The sequence below is a fragment of the Drosophila montana genome, unplaced genomic scaffold (assembly GCF_035044405.1).
Source record: "Drosophila montana isolate Dmon_TW-CO22-7 unplaced genomic scaffold, ASM3504440v1 contig_2178_1, whole genome shotgun sequence".
Classification (NCBI taxonomy): Eukaryota; Metazoa; Arthropoda; class Insecta; order Diptera; family Drosophilidae; genus Drosophila; species Drosophila montana.
Window position 1 is genome coordinate 2847434 of NW_026997075.1, and position 24734 is coordinate 2872167.

Sequence of the window (24734 nt, forward strand, 5' to 3'; positions counted from 1 at the left end):
CAGTGTAGCCACAAGGTATGAAGTCAAATTCCATATATGGACCAGAAGCGGTCAGCACCATGCAAAGCCACAGACAGTCATAAAATGCAATCACGGCTCCTGTGCGGAGCGGCTGCCTGCCTGGGTAACGCATAAGAATCCTTTGTGACCGCTTACCTGGCCTCGTTACAAATTCAGAGAAACACATGCATGCTTGATGCATGAGGGCCACAGCTGGTTGAGTGGCACAAGGAGCAATTCCGTATTCAGCTAAATTCCGTGTAGCCATGATATACGATATTTATCCAAAGGCAAGCGAGTGCTCCATGAGCTTTGTTACCGTTATTTATCCAGGTGCCAAGCACCTTGGGTGAGATAGTCGCGTGGTTAGATAGCCATGCTTGGGCTCACCATTGACAAAGAGGCAATTGTAAACACTTTTTACCATCAACTGCAGGTTAGCCAACGGCCATGACAGCAAATTACCGAGCATATATACTTGACGACTTGACAAAACGACAAACTTTTGAGTCCAAATTAAAGCAATGCTAAATAATTGTATCTCAGTCGACAGTTTTTACTTAGGAAACATATCTGACATCTGAATCCTTCAATAAAACGATGAGGCTGTTTTTTTTTTTTAAATTTAATTTTGTTTTTAAGCCAGAAAGCTTTCGTATACCTTAGACGGATCTGATCTTGCCATTTTCCAAAAATTATTTAAACATTATATTAAATATAGTATTACGTTTTATGAGAAAATACAAGATAATTCTTAAGCTCTAAACTATAGACCATGGACAGTTTTTAGAAGACGAATTGTCTAAGTAAGCCAGTTTTTAAGGCAACAAGGTTTTAGTTTCGAAAACCAGGATAGTATATGGAATTATAATTGTGTTAGTCCAGTAACATAGCAGGCAGGTTAACAGTTTTCTACTAGTACAAACCCTACTAATGAAATAAATAATACCAAGTTCGAGTGCTTTAATCGGGAGTGCCCGAATAGCGGATACCCTGAACCTTCTTCTATCAACACCAAATGAAGCTCGCACTGTAAAATGAAAGATACTTGATATGTATAACCATACTAGAAACTGCATGTCAAATTTGATGACTCTAGCCAATAAAACTTAAGAAATTTGCCCAAAAATCAGCATTTCGATATCAATTTTTATCGATTGCTTGGAAAAAGTCAAATTATCGATTATTGGAAACAAACTCGTACTGCGCGCGCACAAGGAGGACCTATGTTCAAAAAAGGGGCTTGCTTAATGGTTCTGTGGTCGACGCGTACATATATACGGACGGACGGACAGAAGGATGCACGGACAGATGGGCAGACGGACAGATGAACAGGCGTGGACATGGCTAGATCGACTCGACTATTAATGCTGACCAAGAACATATATACTTTATGGGGTCGGAGCTGCTTCCTTCTGCCTGTTACATACGTTCGCACGAAACGAATATACCCTTTTTAGCCATTTTCAATGGGTTCACATGCATTTGCTGCTTTTTCAAACACATTTCTGTCATAAAACTGTTACTTTTGGCCTTTTATGAATTGTTAAAGACAATTTTGTTGGCACTCTGACGCTCGAGACTAAACTAAATTCAATATTAAACAAAATGGGTAAATAAAAAAGAAACTTGTTCTGGCAAAGGAAAACATGCTTGTAAAGAGCTTTAAGGATTGTGTGAGTACTAAAAAAATTTAAGTATTTTGGTGCTAAAAAACATTTTTTTTAGTACAAAATCGCAAAATTTACTACCCTATTTGAGGGAAAGCAACTCGTGTGCGTCAAACTGAAGTTTAACAACGAGTAAAGGCAGCAGTAAAAATATAATTTTATTGTACACTAAAGAACTACTTGAAAAGCGGAATATTTAAGCAGAATGTGCACCATTCAGAGTTGTGGCCATGCAACATCAAGTATTATCGTCTGATATACTATTCCGTATGACTCAGCAAAACAATATAAAATCAAAGTTGTGAACTTAAGAATTGAAAACGACAGAACATTTTCTAGAGAACAGTGTGATTCTTCCAGTATTCCACACATGTGTATCGTCTAAAAAGAACTAACCAACCTCAGGAAGATAGAAAGGCGATTCGTTCGCGATATAGGTAAGAGAGAAGGTCCGGAGGAAATGGAAGATATTTACCAGTTGGAGCAGATAGTCAACCGGGCTTTAAACTTGATCATCTGCCAAAGTTGTAGCAGGACTGTGACTTGACTAACTAAAACAGGGTATCTGCTAGCCTGAAGCTTTCTCAATTGTTTGGCTTTATTGCAATTGAATTGAGTGCAAGCCAAATAGCCCTGCATCAGTTCTGTGCCATGTAAACTATAGTAAATAATTTCAATTAGGCGCTTTACACTTCAGTACACTAAACAAATCCTATTACCCCGGGGCACCCACACAGTCCGCACCGCGACCCAACTCCCCTCTCTCCACCCACCCAAACAGGTTGGAGCATGTCCATGCAAGTGCATATAAATTTTTAATTCAATTTCAGAACAAAACATAAACAAAAGAAACTTAACAAGGAAAAAAAAGTAGAAAAGTGTTGTTGAAAATGTTCTTCAACCAGTTTTTTTTGACATCGAAGCCGAATAAAAAAAATTGTTGCGAACTTTTCGGTCGTGGCACAACCGCCGGCTATCGGAAAATGTCCAAGTGGCAGGAAGGACTCTAAATATGCATGTAAATTGCCCGGCCCTGAGCTGAAGCCAAAGTTGCGCAACTTTTCAAACACACAAGCCATTCCCTCTGTACCGCATGCAATGTGCTCTAAAATAGTTTTATTGAAATTATGTTGTTGTTGTTGATGTAGCTGTTATACCCCTTACTCCAAATAGGTGAAAAGGGTATCATGGCTCAGTGCTAATGTATGTCACAGGCAAAGACTCAATAGATAATTTATTTTCTTGATCACATGCTAGGGATTCGAAATTTGATGTAGTTTATCCCCGTTTCCATAAAATCGATAATTATAGATATTGAAATAAGGTTTATTGGGAATAATTCGATGATTTCTATAAAATCGATAACGGTCGATGCTGAAATAATGTTTATTAAGCATAGCTCAAAGATTTCCCTAAAATCGATAATTATCGTTATTGAAATACGATTAATTGGGCTTAACTCGAAGATTTCCCTAAAATCGATAATTATCGAGTATATAAAATGGTTTATTGGGTATAGTTCGAAGATATCCATGAAATCGATAATTATCGATTTTGAAATATGTTTTATTGGGCATAGCTTGATTTATTCCACAAAATCTATAACTATCGTTTTTAAAATATGGTTTATTGGTCATAGTTCGAAGTTTCCATAAAATCGATAATTATCGATGGTGAAATATGTTTAATTGGACATCGCTAGATTATTTCCATAAAATCGATAATTATCGATATAAAAATGTTGTTTATTGGGCATAACTCCAAGATTTCTATAAAATCGATAACAATCGATTTATTTGGCATACCTCGAATATTTTCACAAAATTGACAATTATCGATCATTATTGCGCATAGCTCGAAGATTTAGATCTGGATATACCAAATTTAGTAGGTAGGTTCTCGTATGGTATACACAAATTGAGAATATTTCACTTCAAATCAATCCGAAGCTGTACAAATCAAAGGAGAGCATTGTGCCTAAAGATAGGACTTTTAAGCACCCAAGCTATTCAAGATTGTATTTTCTATAGTTTAGTGCTAAGGGTAGAAAAACTTTGAATATTTATAACCGCAGTTCGGCGCTCTGTTCGGGGTATCCGCTGCCCGAGCACCCCCTTCTAGAGTCCTCCTATTTGTCGTTGTTGTTGCTGCTGCTGCTGTTTCTGCTGCTGGGCGTGTGAATGTGTGCAAATTTTAACCTTAATTTCTTTGGCATTCGCTTGTCAATTAAGAGCGCGTCAAGGACTTTTGCCCCGGAATTGCACATCGCAAACCACTTTTCTTCGACACGCCCCGCAAAACCCCTTCCCCCCGCCATCACACACGACCAATTGCATTTTGTAGTCGCACTCTAAAAGCTGCCGCTGCTGTCAGTCATCGATTGCCTCTGGCCTTACATATATCTATTTTTTTTCGGAGATTTCTAAATCCACGCCGCCCTTAAAAATCACTTTGGCAATTTTACATTATTTTCGCCTTTGGCCTTTTTGTTCAGTTCCCTTAGTTATTGCGGAAATCAATAGAGTATATCCCGAGAAAAACTCATTAAACTAGCGAATAGCATAACAAGCAATTTTCAGTTATCAAAATGAAAAAAGAAAATACACAAAAATACAAATAAATTAAAAAAAACTACAAGCAAAATCAGCTTTATCATCAATATTTTCCACATTCCGCTTCGCGGCAATCAATCAAAAATTAAAGTCAAACAACAGGACGCTTACAAAAGTATTTTCAACGACAAACAGGAAGTGACTGGAAGTTCGAGACAGAGAAATAATATTTACTAGTTCCAAATAACATTACAACTCTTGACTAATAGATACTCTCTAAACAGTCCACAGGCTCCTTTACGGCACGAGCAACGTCCAGAACTAATATTTCAATAATCTGTAAGCTAGCTAGATCATTCCCACAATTAAGAACACCGCTATATTGTTTGTTTCTTCACTTCCTTTACGAGTATCGGCTTTCTTTGCGATTTTCATGTGCGCATATATCACTTATATGATATTTATTCACCTTTAGAGGGTATTACAATTGAGTCACAAAATGTATGTAAAGCTTATAAGCACATGCATCCCATGAAGTGTATATAAGTTTATATATATTGATCTGTTTCAACAGCAAGCTAGTCTCTCGGTCTAAGTTAAGGCTATTGTTTTTTTTTTTCAAGATAGGATCAGTCGAAAGTTAAGATCTTGTATGAAAAATTTTTTTTCCATGACCAAACTAAACGGGTTTTAGTTAAACTATAGTCCTTATCAACATCGTCATGACATTAATCGTTAAGTCAATAATTTTCTTGTGGATATGGCACATTTTTTTATTTTTCAAGACGACTTGACCAACCTAGATAACTATGACCTTTATATAGTATTTATATTTTATTGAACTTTTTATCGGACAACTACATCATATGGCTCCTATAGGAACAGTCGTAGAAACAAGTTGGATATAAAGCTATAAACATCTTTAAGTCGTATGTCTACATTCTCACTCTTTCTCTCTCCCTCTCTCTGTCGATACTCCGATATTTGGTACAGGATATCAACCAGTCGACAACTCTTTGCTACATCAATATTCCAATTTGCTTAATTATAGAATTCCAATAGCAACAACGTTATAATTAGAAACAAACTTTTCCTCATAAGAACTTCTTAGAACAAGGCGCAGCAAAAGAAAGCCGGAACACACCCACTGAGACCCACAGCTACGCCCACTTTCCATCAATAACCCATTAGCACGCAGTGCAAATAGCACTCGAAGGCGTCTTAGTTAATCCTATAGTATATAGCATTTGGTAATTAGTTGATATTTTGATGAGGAATACAATTATGAGAAATAGAATAATAAACTTATGGAGTATTTCCCTTGTACAGAGTATTTTTGTCAAGCTAAAGTTAAAAAAGTTGTGTTTTCGCGTTCCAAAAAGACAATCATCGTCATGTTAAGAATTGAAGAACTTATTAGAATCGTTCTGTGTTCGCAATCTAAAAAAGACAATCATCATAAAATTTATTAGGCTGAAATTTAAAACTTTCTGATCCCGCGTTCCCAAACAGACAATCATTGACTAGTAATGAAGCTAAAATAAAAAGTGTGCTGTTTCCGTGCTCCAAAAATTGCAATAATCGTAATTTTAAAAATTGCAGCTCAAATCAAAAACGTTCTGTTTCCACGTTCGAAAAAAGACAATCATCGTAATATTAAGAATCGCAGCTAAAATTTAAACTGTTCTGTTTCCACGTTCCAAAAAGGAAAATCATCGTAATGTTAAGAATTGCAACTAACATTATAAGCGTTTTGTTTCCGCGTTCCAAAAAAGACACTCATCGTCATGTTAAGAATTATAGATTTTATTAGAAACATTCTGCGTTCGCGTACTAAAAAAGATAATCATCATAATGTTTATTAAGCTAAACCTAAAAAGTTCTTATTCCGCGTTCCTAAAAAGACAAATAACTAAAATTAAAAGCGATCTGTTCATCATCGTATTAGAATATTCGCAATGTTAAGAATTGCAGCTAAAATTAAAAACGTTCTGTTTCCGCGTTCCACAAAAGTCATTCAGTGTTATGTTATCGCTACGGAATGAAAAACGTTCTGATTCCGTGTTCCACAAAAGACAATCATCGTAATGGTGTAATCTACAGATATCTTGACATTTTTAAGCGCGATAAAACGAAATAATTCATAGGCTCGAATTTGACTGAAATTATGTTCGAATCCCAGGCGTAGTTTTGTCTTAGTTGCCTGTACTAAATAAGATAGTAGAGTTGATAGCTTGCAACTATATTCTATACCGATAATAATAATATTATTAGTATAGGGTATTCACAGGTGCAGCTATGCAGGCAAACATTATATAGTCGGCAAGAAATAAAACCATACTTAAATAATCCCTTATCGCCTTTACAGGAATTGGTGGCCATATCGCCCGAGCGTCGCAATTGGCGTGGCATCTTTATAGCCCTGCTGGTTATCGCCGCCGTCTTCAGCTTGATCATCTTTTCTATATTTCTGCTATCGCCCGAGGATGAGGGCCTGCGCATTCGCGGACGCCGAATGTTGCCCAGCGACATTCTAAGCAAAAGCCTGCAATGGAAGCCATTCAACGGCACCTGGAGCAATGGTGAGTTTTTCGAAAGCAGACCGAGAAATTATTAAAGATGTGCAATATCCATTTATGCCCATATTCAATGGATCCATCTTCGACCTTACTGAGTACATAAATATATTTATATATAAAGATATTATTATTATTATTTGGTCAAGACATCGAACTGAGTCGATCTAGCCATGTCCGTCTGTCACTCCGTTTGTGCAACTGACCAAACTCTGGCCCAACATAAGCTAAAGTTGTTTTTTATTCTTATCGAAATCTCTTCAGCAATTCAATAAATCGATAATTATCGATATTACAAAAACAGTTTTTTTAAATTATAAATAATAGAGTTTATTATTATATTATACTCTCGTATAATATTTACAGATTCCGATAATTTTACTGATCAGATACCTTACCGCCTGCCTTGCGCTTTGGGTATATACGCACATGTCTATACCCTAAAAATATTGTTATTATTTGACAATAAGCACGAGATATTCAAAGAGTGTAACGGCATCTCGGCTCTGACTAGGTGAAGGGTACTTACGAGTCGGACATTTCTGACTAGATGCCAGCTGTTTGTGGGCCTTATTCTTAGGGATTCCTTTGCACTTTTGAGTCTTATATAAATAAGATATATATGTCAATCTGTTTCTTGTTCTTACAGATCACGAATTAGTCTATCGCGATCCGTCGGGTGGTCTGTCCATACTTAACATGACGGATTATACCACGCGGATTCTTATGACCAACTCCACGTTTGTGAGTAGCCCATAGATCTATTATTGCGCACCTGTCTCAACAGTCACTCTCTCTCTGTCTCTCTCTCTTTCTCTCTCTCTCTCTGTCCCTCTTTCCCTTGTTTTTACAGCGCCAACTGAACGCCGAATCGTTCCTGGTAGCACCGGATCAGAAGTACGTATTACTGCAATCGGATAGCAATGTCGAAGGCTCCAGGTACGTACTGCATGGGTCATCAGCTCTTGGGGGCAGCTCATAATGCTTCCGTCCTGCTTTAATCAGGCACCACGTTTACGAGGTGCAAACGGCCAACACATTTCCACTGGGACCAACGGAGAATATTGCGGAAGCACCGCGTCTGCAGCACGTGATTTGGGCGCCCATCAATCCACCACCACCACCACCGCCGCCGCCTCCTTCAGCAGCAACGGCAGCAGCAACGCCGGCCACATCGACCATGTCGCCGCTGCCCAACGGCAGTATTATTCTGAACAGTCTGGCTGGAGCTGCAGCAGGCGGTGCGGGCAAGCCGACGCCCACAACCAACGCCAATGGCTCTGCCAATGGGAGCGGTCCGAGCAATGGGAATGGCGGCACCAAGGCGCCATATTCCCTCAACCAGGCCATCGCCTTCGTCCACCACAATGACATCTACTACAAGCCCAAGGTGCAGGGTGAACTTGTCTGCCGCATCACACAAACGGGCGCTGCGGGCGTTTTCTATAATGGAGTGCCCGATTGGACATACGAGAATGTGCCGGAACTGGACAGTCTACGGAGTAGCATTTCCTTCTCGCCGGACGGTCTCTTTCTCGCCTTCCTCAGCTTCAACGACAGCGAAGTGAATGAGTACAAGTGAGTAGTGCAATGAATGGTAGTGAGTACAAGTGAATAGTGCATTGAGTACAAGTAAGTGTTTGTGTTGATGGCCAATGGAATCATTTCCTAATTGCAACAGATAAAAGATAAACTTTCCTTTGGAAGTTAAGAAAGCGATGCCAACCTATTGAAAATAGTCGAAAAGAGGCAGGGAGAAGCAAAATCCGAGCCCAAAAATAATATATATTATTGATCAGGGCAATAAGCTGCCTCGATCTATTCATGCCTATCTTTCTAAAATTTCAAATATAAATAATATCATGTTTATCTTCTCGTGCGATTCCCCTCATTTCTATATCGATAATTATCGATGTTTAAAGAAAATGCTGCGTATAAATAAAAGATTTTAAGAGCTACACATTGATCAAGACAATAAGCTACTTCGATCTATCCATGCCTGTCTGTCCGAAATCCACACCTAGATCATGCTTATCTTCTCGTGCAATTTCCCCCCATTTGCATATCGATAATTATCGATAAGTAAAGAAGAGTTTTAAGCACAAATCAAAGATTATAAGTACATAAATCTCAAAGTATCACCCACTCGGGCACTTTCGCCTCGAATACTCTTCTTGATCGGTCAAGTATATCTTCCTTAACTTATTCTTCGCATAACATATATTATTTGGAAGATCTTTTAATTATATAAAATGTGTATCCAAGCGAGAACCTTTACAAGAACTTTGTACATATATGAGATGTAGTAAGCACTTCTTTCCGGCAGATATACATGGATGGGCGACAATATCAAGTACCCGGCGGTGCTGAGCCAACGTTATCCAAAGGCGGGCTCCCGCAATCCGAACGTGACGGTGAATGTGGTCAATCTGTCGGTGATCAAGTACATATTTCCCACGCAGATCAAGCTGCCCGTCGAGCTGGGCAATGACAGCTATGTGGGCGGCCTGACATGGGCATCGCCCATCGATTTGTCCGTAACGGTAACGAGTCGCGATCAGACCAAGGCCACCACAGTTATATGCCGCGCACCGCACTTCCACTGCCAGGTGGTGCATACCGAGGTGACCATCAACGATGGCTGGGTATTGCCCGCCGAGCGTCCGATCTTCTCGGCCCGCTTGGCCGCCCAGCTGCGGCAGCTGCAGCTGCAGGAGATGGCCGCGGGCGAGGGTGCGTCGTTCAGTGCCAATGAGAGCCAGGCGAATGTCACCAACGGACAGACCACCTACGAGATCTCCAATGGCGGCTATCTGCTGAAGCGATTGCCTGTGCGCGATGGCGAACATGGCCACTATCGTCATGTGGTGTTCATATCGTCGCTGGACCGCCGGCCCGTGCCGCTGACAATGGGTCGGTTCGAGGTGACCGAAATTGTCGGCTGGGACGAGCGGCACGAGATCGTTTACTTTATGGCTGCTCCTGAAAGGCGGCCCGGCGAACGCCACCTGTACAAGATCAGCCTTAAACTAAACGTCACCGAAACGAATCGCACCTACATCACATCGACACAGCCCACCTGCCTTACCTGCGACAACACCGAGTCCACCTATCGGCTGCATCGGGCTCGCAGCACCAATGCCGCCGAATGGCAGCGTGGCGAGCGCTGGGAGGAGATTGTGGCCCGCCTGGAGCCGGATGACTGCATCTATGACATACCCAAGAACTGTTTGTACAATCGCGTCCAGTTCAGCCGCGACTATAGCTACTATGTGCAGGAGTGCTTGGGCCCGGAGGCGCCCAGCGTTTACCTCGTCGAGACGTCCAGCAATGAAAAGATCTTTGTGCTGAATGCTGGCGATGTGCTGCGCCATCGTCTATCCCAGCTGGCGATACCGCAGACGCGCACCTTTAGCGTCGAGATACGACATGGCTTTCATGCCCAGGTCCGGCTATATTTGCCGCCGGGCATGCGCGAGGAGGAGGAGGTCGCCTTTCCATTGGTGCTCCATGTGTAAGTAGCCTAAACAAAAAGCCCGCTTCCTTTTACTCGGGAACCCAGATTTTGGTTGAAATCTTGATTTGTTTTTATACCCGTATATATATTCACAGCGACGCCTCGCCGGGCTCTCAGCTGGTCACGGAGCGTTTTCATGTCGACTGGAACTGGTATCTGTGCAGCCAGCGCAGCTTTATTGTTGCCCAGATCGATGGACGCGGCAGCGGCTACCAGGGCGAACTGCTGCGCACCCAGGTGCATGGCAAGCTGGGCACCGTTGAGATCGAGGATCAGCTCGGTGTGCTCACGTAAGTCTAGCCCAATCGCCGGACTTTTTATATTGCCACAATCCCAATGTATTGCCCAAAATTTCAGCTATTTGCGCGACAATCTCAAGTTCATAGATCCGCTGCGCATTTGCGCCTTTGGCTGGGGCTACGGCGGCTACGCCTCGGCCATGATGCTTATCGATGACTCGCAACAGGTGCTCCAGTGCGCCGTCGCCATCAATCCCATTGTCAGCTTTGGCTATCACTGTGAGTGTTCACTGTACAAGTGTAAAGAAAAAAAAGATGTTAAATTCAATAATAGGAAAATCAAAAGTCAATTAGATCAATATACAAATTGTTTGTCCTGATTGCCTGCTTGACCGACTGACTGATAGATGGACTCACTGACTGACCGACTGATCAATCTAGGTGCTAAGCCCTGATCACAATGCCATCAATCATCAAAATCGGTTAAGTGATGACAAGGTTATGCAAGTAGTGCCCTTTTTTAGGAGCTAAGAACTTTACAAGATAAAAAATTAACCCCTTTTGTATCATTTTAAAACTGAAGTTTTTACTGTAGTTGCCTTTTTAACAGTTGTGAAAAAATTGCTGAAAAACGTTTGGGGGAAAGCTTTTTTTCTTACCCTCCGCTCGGGCTCATAGTCAAAAATCTTTGTGAAAATTCACTTGTGTTGTGTTTCACACTTTTCGTGGAATCCACGCGTTCTGGGTTGTATGGGGCGGCTCAAACTCTTTTTTAAAGCTCTGCATAATTAAATATCTATGTTCTACAAGTGGCAGAAAAACCATCACTCGGGCATAGCCGGGTAATACCCGCTAGTTTTTTACCTTTACTTATTTTACTAAGACAGTTAATCCACCCATTTTCCGCTCTTGGAAATGGTTGTGCCGAAATTAATTAAAGACGCTGTGAGGCATTCTGATACTTTGAGAATTTATTTAGAAAAAACAAATTTTAAAACTTGGCCCTACTAGGAAACTTGATAAACACCCGGAGGGGTACTGGGTTTTCCTTAAATTAGCAATTAATAAACGTCATTATTGATTCTTTCTAAAAAACTTCAAAAAATTAGTTAGAATTAATTTTAATGAGGAGTAAACAATATTGCAGACAAACATTTTCGCCCTTTTTTCACCATTCCGGGTGGAATTAGCTTACGTTACGAAAGGGAACTACTGTAAAAAGAAACTTTGTTGTATTCAACCAGATCTATTTATATACGAGAACATCAAATTTGTTGTATCTAATATTGTATATCTTCTCATGGCAGATTCCTTTTTCACGGAGCGCTATATACCGCTAAAGGGTGACTATCTGCGCGCCTTGCAGGAGGCCGATCTCACCATGAAGGCGGGCAATATAAAGGGACGGAATCTGATGTTGATGCATGGTACGGCGGATACGCTGGTGCATCAGGAGCATACACTAATGCTGGTGCGGGCACTTGTCGATCAGCAGGTGAAATTCCGTCATCAGGTATATCCCGATGAGGATCATGCCATTGCCAGATCGCTCAGTCATGTGTACAAGACAATGGAATGGTATTTCGATGAATGCTTCGGCCCCGTCGACGACAACGAGTGGGACCCAACGGGTCTGTTTGTGTTCAAGCAATAATTAAGACCCCCCTACGATCCTTATGACGAGGATCCGCTAGCCAATCAGCTAATCGACATCGAACTGGATCCCGGCGAGCGCAACAACCAGACAACGGCGCTCTCAGCCCTGGATGAGCTGGACAACAGCCTCCAGGCGCTGGACCTCATGACCTCATCGGCAATGACACTTAGCAAAGTCTCCAGCAAGCTCTGCAACTATAGTAGCAAACGAAAGCTTCAACAGACCGAAACGACGCTGGCCAAGAAGATCCGCATCCTTCAGCATTAGCATGTGTGAGTGAGTGCATGTATGTGTATGAATGTGTGTTTGTGTGTGTATGTGTGTGTGTGTGTGTGATTGTGAATGTATGTGTGATTTTTTTTTAAACCCAATATGAACAAAGTTGGATTTTTGTTGTGTTTTGTTGAAAGTTTTATCAGTATATTTTAAGTATTTTTGTCTGTATTTTCAGTATTATTGCAGTATCTTTTAGCATTTTTTTTTTAGTATTTTGAGTGTGACAACAAATTTTGGGGTGTGCGTGTGTTGAAATTTCTTGAGATGTGCGATAGCGAAGCGTTCTGATAGGCCAGTTTATAACGCAAAACAAAGGCAAGGTGATTCATTTATGCGACTGATTATTAACACATTATTGTGTATTACATAATAATAAACCAAAGCGGATTAGAAATTGTTTAAACAATTTGAGGCCATTGCTTGTCATGGGGCTGTAGCGAATATATATTGGGATATCGTAGGGGATATATTACAAAAATGCCGAATAGATAAGCATTCGAAATTTTCAAACTAGCAGTTAAAAAAACAAAAAAAACAATGATTATGCATACAATATATATATCTATATATGTATATGTATGTCTATAATAGCGTTTTATGGTTTTATGTCTCATAATTGTTGATTTATATGTGTACGTGTATGTATGTATGTGTTCTGTGTTATAGATTGGTTTAAATCAATAGCAATGCTAAAATATAGTACGAATATGCTACACATAAATATATATATATATATATATAAAAATATGTGTATATGTGTGTATATATATATATATTTGACTGAACGTTATTTTTTGTATATATTAATAATTAATATTTTAAACAACACACTTAATTTATGTCCAACTTAAAACACAAAACAGAAACAACAAGAACGAACGGTTGACTTCGGCAAGCCGAATATTGAATACCCTTGTAGAACTACGGTTTACAGCTGTTGCAGATGTGAGTGGAGGAAAGTGAAGCTTGTAATTGCAGAGTTGAAATATCTTCGAAAATCAAAACATTTTTCCTTCCAAAAACACATTATAACATATAACATAATATAATAGTCCGATGTTGATCAAGGCTTTGTCAAGGCAGAATTAAAAACCAAAAAAGTTGTTGATACAAAAACATAATTTTGGATCATTTCTATGCATTGCCCATTTCCTGACAAAGTTAAAAGACCTTCTACAAGTGTATTTAAAATAGAAATAAAAAAAATATATAAATGTTTTAAAAAGTGTGCTAGAAACAATTTGAATGTAGTTCAAACCAAGCGAAACCAGAAAAAATTTCAATGCTTTCCTACTAAATGTTAAAATGCGCCTAAAACGAAAATGAAAGAAAATTAAAACCAAACCAAAATCATTAATAAATGTGATAGTCGCATATGAACGACTATATGATGCCCTATGCTAAGCCAAAGTTGAAACTATAATATGATATAATAAAATATAACAATTTCCGTACATGTCATGGACTATAATCAATATAAGCAGTTTTTTTTTTTAGTATAGATAATATTCCATTTGGGCAAATTATTGGTACACGGCATTACGAGCTGTAGCCCAATAAAGAGATTGCGTTTTAGACAAACTAGAATGTTAAGCGATGCTTGGGCCAAAGTCGAACGAAGCCAAACAGAACCACATTTAAGCCCAGACAGGACATAAGCTATGCAATCGAATGTCCTCTATTCAACAAAATAGAAAAAATAGTAATATATTATGCTAAATGAAAATGTTGTTGTGGCGTAAGCCAAATATGAGATCGGTTTAGAGAAAAATGCCCACAGAGAGGAAAACGTTTTTTTTTAGATTTTTTTACCATAAACTTTAATTAACTACAATATGTGTATGTGTAAAGGCGGCAACAAATTGAATTCTACAAAAAAAAAAAAAAAAAAAATAAATTTAAAAAAATGGACATACATACATACATACATAGGTGTTAAATGTTGCGCCAATACGCCCGCAAAAGTGGCGAAATTTTATTGTAGAGTAACTGTGCGGCTGGTTCAAAAACTATTCCCAATATTTAACTTAAAAACGAAAAAAAAAAAAACAAAAACAAACAAATAGTCAAGCTTTAAATGTTGTACACAGAACATGACGGAAATTGGGAGCGATTCGAAGAGTACATTTATTGTAACCCTAGCTAAATAACAAATAGGAACTCATAAGCCCAAACAACTCTGTATGTAATATTCGTTGAGTCTACGCAGCTCTTAATGAATGTTTAACGTAACTATAGAAAACGAAAAAACCCCCCCAAAAAAAATACCAAATTTAGAAAACCGAAATACATATTTATAAATGTTTAAGACGAAAAGCTATTTAAAAAAAAACATATATATATGATATATATATATATATATATATATACTATACGTATACTTATGTATGTATACATATACAAGCGTACATAAACTAAACTAAAACTATAACTAAAGACGGCAAATGCGAACATTCATACATGAATATTTATACAGACAAGTCTAAGTACATAATGAATTAATGATGATGTGTAATTGCGCCCACACACAAACCATTGTGGAAGTATGTTACGTATTTTATGTACTTCAACTGGAACAAAATTGAAAGCTAATAAAAAATATATAAAGAAAAACAACTAATTTCCATAAGGTACAAACTACTGCAAATTAGTTGCCGCGTAAAAAACGAAAGAACAAACAACAACAACAACAACAAAAACAATCCCAAATAAATGACCAAAAAATACACAACTAACTAGAAACATATTAAGTTGTCATTTCCAATGACACGCCAAACGAAGTTCTTTGGTTTCAAGACAACAATTTAAAGTAACAATAAAGTTATGAAATCGTAGCATGTCTGTATGTACTTACATTGTATTTTGGAAAACGCTAATAAGTATACCAACAATTGAAGAATTCGAAAGTAAAAACCAGCTAACAAGTTAAGAAAATCGAAACAATAAATAAACATGAAATTTTTGTGTGTATGCAAAATAAACAAAAAATAACTGACTTTTAACTTGTGTAATAACCTTGACGCTTTAATATTACAAGCTTGTGTAATTTTTTAATCAACTCAACATGAAAATGTTAGAAAACTAAATTTAGTATTAAATTTTTCAAATTATAGTCGGTTACTTATCGACCATTGCGACCCATCATCTCTGGCCAAGTATCGATAGTTCTTACTATTATGGTAGGCATCGCTATGCACAGGGTTGTATTATCATTGAATTTTGTTCATCTCTAATACTGCGTAGCCGTCGCGTGTTCGTAGATAAATTGCAATTTCGCTAGCGTTTTTTTTTTACATTTTCTTGAAAAACGCAAATAAACCAATTCCAATTGACGCTGGGCCAACAGCGTATTGATTGTCACCAACTTGCAAACAAATCAGCAATTCTACTTGCAAACGGTAATAAGCTATTCCCGAAAGAACAAATTCGTGCGTGTATGTGTCCATATTTGTGTGCGTGTCTGTATATGTGCATAAAAGGCATAGCAACCAGACAAGCGGTCGTTCCCAAAGCATGAAAGCACTTAATTGTGCTTATAAGGATTGCCACAAATGCTGCAAGCGGCGCATAAGCAATCACCCGAACCGCTCGTTAACGATGACAAATGAATCTTGGGGCGGGTTATTTTTTTGTGTTTAACCAAATTTAGTCAAACATTTACTTAATAGAAGACAAAAAAAATAGTATAATCGCATTGAAACTTCGTTTTGGTGAACATGTGCATGTGTATGTGTGTATTAGTGGCGTGTGTGTGTATTTGCTAAACTTGAAATACAACGCAAACGCAACGAGAACAGACTCGTCAAGGTAATGAAAAAATGTGTGAAAAATTCCAACGGAATTACGCGAGAAGCAAATCGGAGGCAGGAAAGAAGCTAAATCAGATTCTCTCTGCAAGTATGTATGTTTGTGTGTGTGTGTGTGTGTGTGTGACGTCGATTGCGTATTGCTCTCAATGTGTGTGTGTGTGCGTGCAAGATACATTTTGCGCCTGTAGTTGTATTTTTGGGCGGGGGCAAGTGGGTGTATGTATGTCTTAATACAACGACAAAAAAAACACCTATTTTTGTGGGAAGTGTGATTCTGACGATTGTAAGTTCTAGAAAAAAAGTTTTTTTATCACACTGCAAGCAGTTGCATAAATTAAATGTTTACATGCTTGTCCGTTGTCGCCTTTGCGCAGTACTGAATAACGATTTAAAATCAGGTGGCAACGCCGACCTACATTTGACAACAGCGCCGTTTTCTCAGCCTCTGAGAGCCATTGCCGGGTCTAAATTTCAAAAAAAAAAACTTCTCACTTTGTTACAAATGAAACGAATTCAGAGATCAATTATATCTTCATAACGCTAGCCGATCTATCGACCGTTTATATTATGTAATAATTTGTGCCAGAATTAGGTTTATCAAAGTTTGGCCAAATGAAATGATAAGTCCACCATTTCGAGTTCAATCAAACTTATATTTGCAGCTGGAAATTAACCAACAATCGATGTCATATGATGTATATCGATATTTACGATAGACACATCCCTGCATGCGGCAACGCTGGAGCAAAGCAGTAGCTCTTAACTGTGAATATTGTCTGTATCGGAGAGCAGTTAAACAAATCGAAACGTTAATATTGTATAATATTTGTGCTAACAGTGCAGCAGTCTAAGCACAGTCTGTCGTTCTTTTTTTTTTTTTTTTCATTTACAATACATACTTGTGAAATGAAAATCGTGTTCTCTGTCTCTCGTACCACAAAAAGCCGAAAGTGTTAATTTGCCAAATTCTGTATATATGTATGTATATATACGTATATATGTATATGTATGTATGTAAATACATACATATGTTTGTGTTTGTCTAATTAAACATCAATGCTGCTGCAGCTAAGATATCTTGACTGGTAAATATAACAGTGTCGCGTGCGTTTTAATAAGGTGTGTGCGTGTGTGCTATAATTTCACGTCTAGGTTTGAACTTGATAATGCAGCTGCATGTGAGTGCGTTTCTGTGTGCGCGCGTTAATAAATTGGTTAAAATACGCATAATTAACAGTTTTTGCATAATCGACATCGTAGCTGTTTCTTTTTCTTTCCAATATATATACATGTGCGCGCTATTTGCATTGCCCGCGCTCCCGGCACCCACGCCATAAGCCACCTGTACGCCCTTGCGCGCTCACACACACACACACACAGTTAAACGAAGTGATTTGCGGTAGTCTCGTGAGCACTGCTCACTTGCCAATGCGATAACGAAAACATATACATATATATTGTATATGTATGTATTATACATATGCATATGTATGTATATTTGTATTTTATTGTCTTCTTTGGCCCATTTGGCTCTGCTTCTTTCCGATTTCGGCTATTGGTAAGCACATTTGTGCTCTGAAAAAATGTACGAATATTTGCACAGCTAAGGCGCCGCCGGTATTGCTCTCTACGCTTCAGCTGCATTTGGCGTCGACGTAGCTTGCAGCTGCGACTGCAGTAGCGAGGGCGGCGCCAATGAATTTCTATTTGTAGAAAAATAGCGCATAATTTGCAATGCAATTGTTTGCGCTTTCTATTAGTAAAATCCACTTTTGATAACACATGCGATCATTGGGCGTGTATGTATGTGGTTTGTCATGGTACAATGAGATCGCGCATTCCTGACGTCACGAGACGACAAATGCATGATCTCTTCTCTTCTCTTTTTTTGTTTCGTTCGTTGATGCGCATAAAGAGAGCCAGAGAGCGTACGAGTTGCCATACATGTGTCAATTGTCATTGTTGAATACATTTTGGGCAGCAGTGGCAACGCCGTGTCAGCTTGTTTATTAATGCAAAATCTTGAGGTCGGGTCAAAAAATGTTTTGCAAATTTAGGAAAGCAAGTGGTTTACAAAGATCGTTTTTTTTTTAAATCATTGTGCGTTTATTTTATTGCAGTTGCAGCCGCTTGAGACGGAATATCACGGCCTAGCCTTGCCAAGCAAACAAGTTTGCCGCGTTGCGTATCAAAAAAGTGAGTAGTTGCACATTTGGGACTGTTATGAAAACCGTCAGAGATTAGACGGACTAGCTTTGCTTAGCTGCCCACAGGCAACACAACTGCTACAACTACAACAACAGCTACAACTACAACTAAAACACCGCATTGCACCCCCCGCTGTCAACAAACGCCGATGCTGCGCCAGAGCAAGAGCTGGAGCCAGAGCCAGAGCCACAGGCAAATGCAGTTGCAGTTGCATATGCACTAACTACGCGCCGCTCAACACAGCCGCTCGACAGCAACAACGCCAGCAGCAGCAACGGCAGGAACAGGAACAGCGGCGGCGTCGGTTGATCAACACTCACATCTAGACAAATACATACACAGACACAAACACACACACACACACACATAGACCGCACACAACGACTGTGACATTACAGTGAGGGTGAGAGACGTAAGAGATCCTTACATTTCACGCTATAATAGAAAGAGAGAGAGAGAGAGACAGAGAGAGAAAGAAAGAAAGAGAGAGAGGGAGTGAGACAGAGACAGAGAAGTGAAGGCAGAAAGCAGGAGGCGTATTCGCTGCCCAGCACACAAAACGCCCATTTGAATGGATCCGTGTGTTGGCTGGTTTCAGGAGGAACAGGAGGGACCAGCGTTGCGTACATGGTTAAAGATTTGGGAAACGAATGCCCAAGAGATGGGTGCACTTCTTGAGCAACAGCTACAACAAAACAACAATAATAATAATAACAACAACAACAACAGCAGCAGCAGCATCATCAGCAGTAACGGAAATACCATCAGTAGCACCGGCAACGGCAACGGCAACAGCAACAGCAGCACTGGCAACAGCAGCACCGGCAACAACAATAACAACAACGCGGTGGCCACAAACAATTTATCTAGGATAATAAGCAACGGTCCTACGATCAGCCTGCGTGATCCCGACTCATTACAAATTCTTCTTCAGCAGTTGAACGAAACGCCAGATCGTCACGGGAACAGCAGCAACATTAACGGAGGCAAAAGCTCAAGCAACACGTCTATCGATTCCACATCGAACAACGACAATAATTCGCCAGCAAGCAGCAGCAGCAGTAGCAGTATCAGCGCAAGCGCCAACACTAACAATTCAGTTAACGGTACACCGACAACAGCAGCAGCGCCGACACCGACACCAACAACAACACCAACGCCAACAACAACAACAACAACAACCGCAACAACAACAGCAGCAACAACAGCAGCAGCAGCAGTGGCTGCTTCAAATAGCACAACGACGCCGACAGGTGGTGATAGCACCAACACCACCACGAACACCACCACAACCACAACCACAACTACAACCACCACCAGTACCAGTACTAGTACCAGTAGCAGTACCACGAACAGCAGCAGCAGCAGCAACAACAGCAGCAGCAACAGCACCAGTTTTGTAGCCAATCCCGCGTCCAAGGTGCCGCTGCACGAGCGCGCCAACACCTATTATAATCCATCGCGCAGGAAACGCGTCGTGGACAACAAGTCGAGCACTTTAAATCTGAACAAGCACGCCGAAATGATAGCCAAATATAAGGGCTGTCCGTGGCGAGTGCGCGACTATCAGTACGGTGACGGTATAATTGGTTTGCACGAGGAGATCGATCACTTCTATCAGTATGTGCTGCCCACGCCCTGCGAGCATGCCATTCGAAACGAGGTGGTCAAGCGCATCGAGGCCGTTGTCCATTCCATATGGCCGCAGGCGGTGGTCGAGATATTTGGTTCCTTTCGCACCGGCCTCTTTTTACCCACCTCGGATATTGATCTAGTTGTACTAGGTGAGCTATCTGGCAGAATATTGCAATCAATCCCAACATATATGTATATTAATCTAAGCAATCTAAATGTTTAGCTTTGTATTCAATCAAGCTTAAACTTGAATATAAACCGCTCCAAATCGATATTAACATGAAAAGATATTGCTATACGATACTCTCAACATATATACCTTTGTATATATTAGTTCCAATATAGATTATTTGATTTGTGAGTGAATTTCCTATAGCATTGGATGCTTTTCAAATTGCATCTCAAGTTGTTCCCAAATGGTTTCTTAACCATCAGCTCATATATAAATCAAGTCAGATTGTATTATATCATTGTTGAGATTCTTCAGGAACAATCAATCGTTAACAACAACAACAAAATATGTGACTTATTTGATTGATCTTAAATTGAACTCTATATTTATACTATCAAAATTAATTTAAAGAAAATAACAGCTCTTATACGGGATTTGCCCGTCCATAGTTCAACATTAATTCAAAGTTCTTAAAAAGATATTTTTATTGAATAATGACAGAGTTCTTTTCGTGTTTTTATCGCTTGGAATGGTCTAACATATTTTCTGCAGCTATTTTATGAAGCTTGTTTTCTTTTTCCCTTCTCTCGCTCCCTCTTTTTTTTTTTTGGTTCTTTTTGCAGGTCTGTGGGAGAAGCTGCCGTTGCGCACCCTTGAATTTGAGCTTGTTTCGCGGAACATCGCGGAGGCCTGCACGGTCCGAGTGCTGGACAAGGCATCTGTGCCGATAATCAAGCTGACGGATCGCGAGACGCAGGTGAAGGTCGACATATCGTTCAATATGCAGTCGGGCGTACAGTCCGCGGAGCTGATCAAACAGTTTAAGCGCGATTATCCAGTGCTGGGCAAGCTGGTGCTGGTGCTAAAGCAGTTTCTACTGCTGCGCGATCTCAACGAGGTGTTCACGGGCGGCATCTCATCGTATTCACTGATACTCATGTGCATCAGTTTCCTGCAACTGCATCCGCGCGGCATCTGTCACGACAAGACGAATCTGGGCGTGCTCTTGCTCGAGTTCTTTGAGCTGTACGGTCGTCGCTTTAACTATATGAAAATTGGCATTTCCATTAAGAATGGCGGCCGCTATATGCCCAAGGATGAGCTGCAGCGCGACATGGTCGACGGCCACAGGCCATCCCTACTCTGCATCGAGGATCCCCTAACGCCCGGCAACGATATCGGACGCAGCAGCTACGGTGCCCTCCATGTTAAGCAGGCCTTCCAATGCGCCTATCGTGTGCTCACCCAGGCGGTCAGTCCGCTCAATCTTTGGGGCACCGATGCACGTGTCACTTCCATATTAGGTGAGTGCATATTAAATAGAGCTAAATACTTTAACACCTTGAGAAACCTCAACTCTACCCTGTCCGCATATCTAACATATATCTGGAGATCAGCTTTTCGCAATGTTTATGTATATAAACCCCAGAAGAGATTATAAGCTTGTAATGTATTTAATATAGTTGGGATTCGCATTTTATGCTATTATTATAAGTTTGAGCATAGGCAAATTTAAAAATTAACTGCATATTTTTGAATGTAAATGCAGTGCTAACAGAAATTAGAATTGTCCAGAACTTTGAACCGGAACTAAAACTTACATCCGGTTTTTTTAATACGAACATTTGTAGAAAAGTTTGGATAGGAATATAAAGAGATGAGTAGATATATTTTGATTCTTTCGATTTATAACTGTTACGATTTAACTTAAAATTACTCAAATAATATTGAGAATATTACAAATCTGATGATATTTAAAACAGAAGCTAATAATTCATGTGTATATGAAAAAGAAGCCTTATAAATCTCTTGATTTTTGTAAATTAATAGAATCAAGGCTTAAAATTTAGGTCTGATGAATCGCAGCTGTATTTATCTTTTAACCTCCTCTACTCTGATGGGTTAAACGGAAGAAGGATTAGGCTTTGGTCCAGACAATGGACATAGCGGTTACTCAGTCCAGTTCCAAATGGACCAATAAGACGAATACATTTTAAGTTACAACATTAGATGATATCAAATTCTATACCATTATTTGTTTCACGATTTAAATGTGCTTTTAAAAAGCAGCTGGACGATTCTAATATCAATTTTTGTTCTTGATTATCTGTATATAAATATATATAGGGCGCATTATACACATAACGGATGACGTTATTGACTATCGCGAATGGATACGGGAGAACTTTGAGTATCTGACCGCCGTGGACCCAATCTCGCCCCTGCCCGCCTATACGAATGGGGCCGCCAAGTATGTGATCATGCCCTCCGGTGCCGTGGTGCATCAGATTTATCATCCGCATACGGTGCTGCAGCCGCACGCGCTGGCGCAGCCGTATCATACGGCGGCGGCAGCAGCAGCAGCAGCGGCGGCGGCAGCGGCTGCACAACAGCAGCAGCAGCAGCATCAGCTGCAGCCACAGGCGCAGCTGGCTAGCAATCTGAATCTGACGGCGCTGCGTCATCGGCGGGGCAGCACCTCATCGGCGGATGATTCTGAGGACAGCAAAGACTGCGAGGTTGGCGACCGGGAACGGGAGTCTATAACATCTGTTGGCCAGCCGATTGTCGAGGTTATTGACATAACCTCATCGCCGCCAAATGGACTGGATGTGGCAGCGATGCCCGTGACTGTACCCAAGCCGATTATGGTGGCCATCAGCAACAGCTCGTTATCGGGCTCGTCGGTAATGCACACACCCACACGCATAGATACATGATGAATGGCTGCCGGCCTCATGCAGCCGCAGCACCAGCAGCAGCAGCAGCAGGCCGCCGGCTGTGCCATGCTGGCCGCAATTGCTCCCAAACCAAATGCCACGCCGCGTGCGCAACTGTTGCGCACCAACGGCGGCGTCGCCGGTGCAGCAACTGCGGCCAGCATGCCAGCCAAGCCACAGGCCCAGCCAAGCCAACATACATGTATATCTTCTTCACAACTACAACAGCCAGACATGGAGCAACTCAGCGATGCCCCGGCGGACGGACTGGATGATCCAATCGTGAACAGCCATATCTACAACACAACCACCAGCCACGTCCAAGCCAACAGCAGCAGCGGCGGCGGCGGGAATACAGCGACGCGAAGCTACGGCCAACAGCAGGCGGGGCAGCGCAGTCACTCGAATTCGTATTACCGTCAGCCGCTCTATGTGCCACCACCCTTGCAGCAGCAGCAGCAATTGACAAAGACCATTTCCAATACCCAGCAGAGCAGCTACAATGGCCATCATGCCCAGCAGCAACAGCAACAACAGCAACAACAGCAGCAGCAGCAGCAACGGCCGCAGCATTTGCGTTTGGCCACCAGCAATAGCAATAGTGGGACAAACAGTGCAGGTGCCGGCTACCAGCAGCATCATCATCATCACCATCAGCAACAGCAGCAACAGCAGCAGCATCATCATCACCACCATCATCATCAGCAGCAGCAGCAACCGCAGCCGCATCACCATCATCAGCAGCAGCATCGGCGGCACTTCCAGTCGAGCGCATCAAAAGCGGTAGGTTCGCCCACAGTATCATCATCCTGCACATCAGCAGCGGCAACAACGAGCGCGCATAGCGGCAACAGCAGCAGCAGCCGTTTGCAGCAAATGCGCGACACTCGTCTCGTCAACTCATCCTCCTCAATCATTTCCATATCATCTGAATCCTCAGTTGGCAGCTCAAGCAGTTCGTCCCCCCGTTCACCGCGCTGCGGCTCTGGTGGTGAATCCCCGGACTCGGCTTCCGGCCAGCTGGCCACTGCAGAAGATCGCTGAGGATATCCAGGCCCAATTCCAATACCAGAGACGCTATGGCGGCCACTGACCCACCCACCCACCAGTTAAGTGAACGGGACAGAGAGCGTGCGAGCGAGCAATCAGAGAATAAGAAGAAGAAATCGATTCAATGAACGCAACAGTGAGCCACATGACTGAGAAACGTGTGATGATGAGACAGGAACAGATTTACCCATTTGATAGCAGATGGAGAGAGAGCGAGAGAGAGAGCAGCTTTTTAGTGAGCGAAAGAGATAGAAGATAGATAGCGAAAGAGATGGCAATAGTCATGTGCATTATCTATGTATTAGCTGCGTGCGTTTAGAATCAATTTTTTTTTTTTTTTTTCTTGTGTGTTTCTGATAGTTTTGTGTACCACATTTTAAGATCACATTCAATCATTTATGCATATACACATGTATGTGTACATAATATTTGTTTATGTATGCACATGTGCATATGTGAACGCGTATTGGCATACATATGTGCATGTAGGCGTATGTATTTGTAAATATTTATATATATTTTTTTATTAGCAATTTTGCATTTCAACGTTTATGAATATAACAAATTATATACTCAACAACCTCCCCCTCCAAAAAAAAAAAAAAAATTATAATAAAAAAAAATCCCTTAAATAACAAATAAGAGAAAAAATT

The 24734-nt window shown here is 40.8% G+C and overlaps 2 protein-coding genes across 7 annotated transcripts in view; both read left to right on the forward strand.

Moving 5' to 3' along the window:
- Positions 1–12642, forward strand: part of LOC135427495 (inactive dipeptidyl peptidase 10) — a 29569-nt gene extending 16927 nt beyond the window's left edge. The window contains exons 3-10 of the mRNA XM_064681014.1: positions 6591–6804; positions 7448–7542; positions 7652–7737; positions 7804–8376; positions 9125–10312; positions 10411–10605; positions 10673–10833; positions 11862–12642. Coding sequence (XP_064537084.1) covers positions 6591–6804; positions 7448–7542; positions 7652–7737; positions 7804–8376; positions 9125–10312; positions 10411–10605; positions 10673–10833; positions 11862–12208 — 2859 coding nt within the window. The 3' untranslated portion in view covers positions 12209–12642. The remainder of the gene's footprint in view (positions 1–6590; positions 6805–7447; positions 7543–7651; positions 7738–7803; positions 8377–9124; positions 10313–10410; positions 10606–10672; positions 10834–11861) is intronic.
- Positions 12643–15733: 3091 nt separating this feature from the next.
- Positions 15734–24406, forward strand: Trf4-1 (Topoisomerase related function 4-1). Of its 6 annotated transcripts, none has more exons than XM_064681020.1 (6): positions 15734–15885; positions 18417–20288; positions 20935–21615; positions 22439–22998; positions 23260–23814; positions 23972–24406. In XM_064681020.1, the coding sequence occupies exons 2-6, from the start codon at positions 19076–19078 to the stop codon at positions 24122–24124; spliced, it is 3162 nt and encodes a 1053-aa protein (XP_064537090.1). In that variant the 5' UTR covers positions 15734–15885; positions 18417–19075; the 3' UTR covers positions 24125–24406. The 6 variants fall into 6 exon arrangements, with proteins under 6 accessions (XP_064537090.1, XP_064537086.1, XP_064537088.1 ...); XM_064681016.1 differs by having other exon boundaries at positions 18417–18492; positions 18560–20288; positions 23260–24406; XM_064681018.1 differs by having other exon boundaries at positions 18417–18492; positions 18570–20288; positions 23260–24406.
- Positions 24407–24734: the final 328 nt, after the last annotated feature.

Coding starts and splice junctions, on each gene's coding strand:
- Trf4-1 (XM_064681016.1), top strand. CDS start 19,076: ATGGATCCGTGTGTTGGCTGGTTTCAGGAGGAACAGGAGGGACCAGCG. Junction 20,289..20,934: donor TATTGATCTAGTTGTACTAG/GTGAGCTATCTG, acceptor TTCTTTTTGCAG/GTCTGTGGGAGAAGCTGCCG. Junction 22,999..23,259: donor GCTCGTTATCGGGCTCGTCG/GTAATGCACACA, acceptor CAACTACAACAG/CCAGACATGGAGCAACTCAG.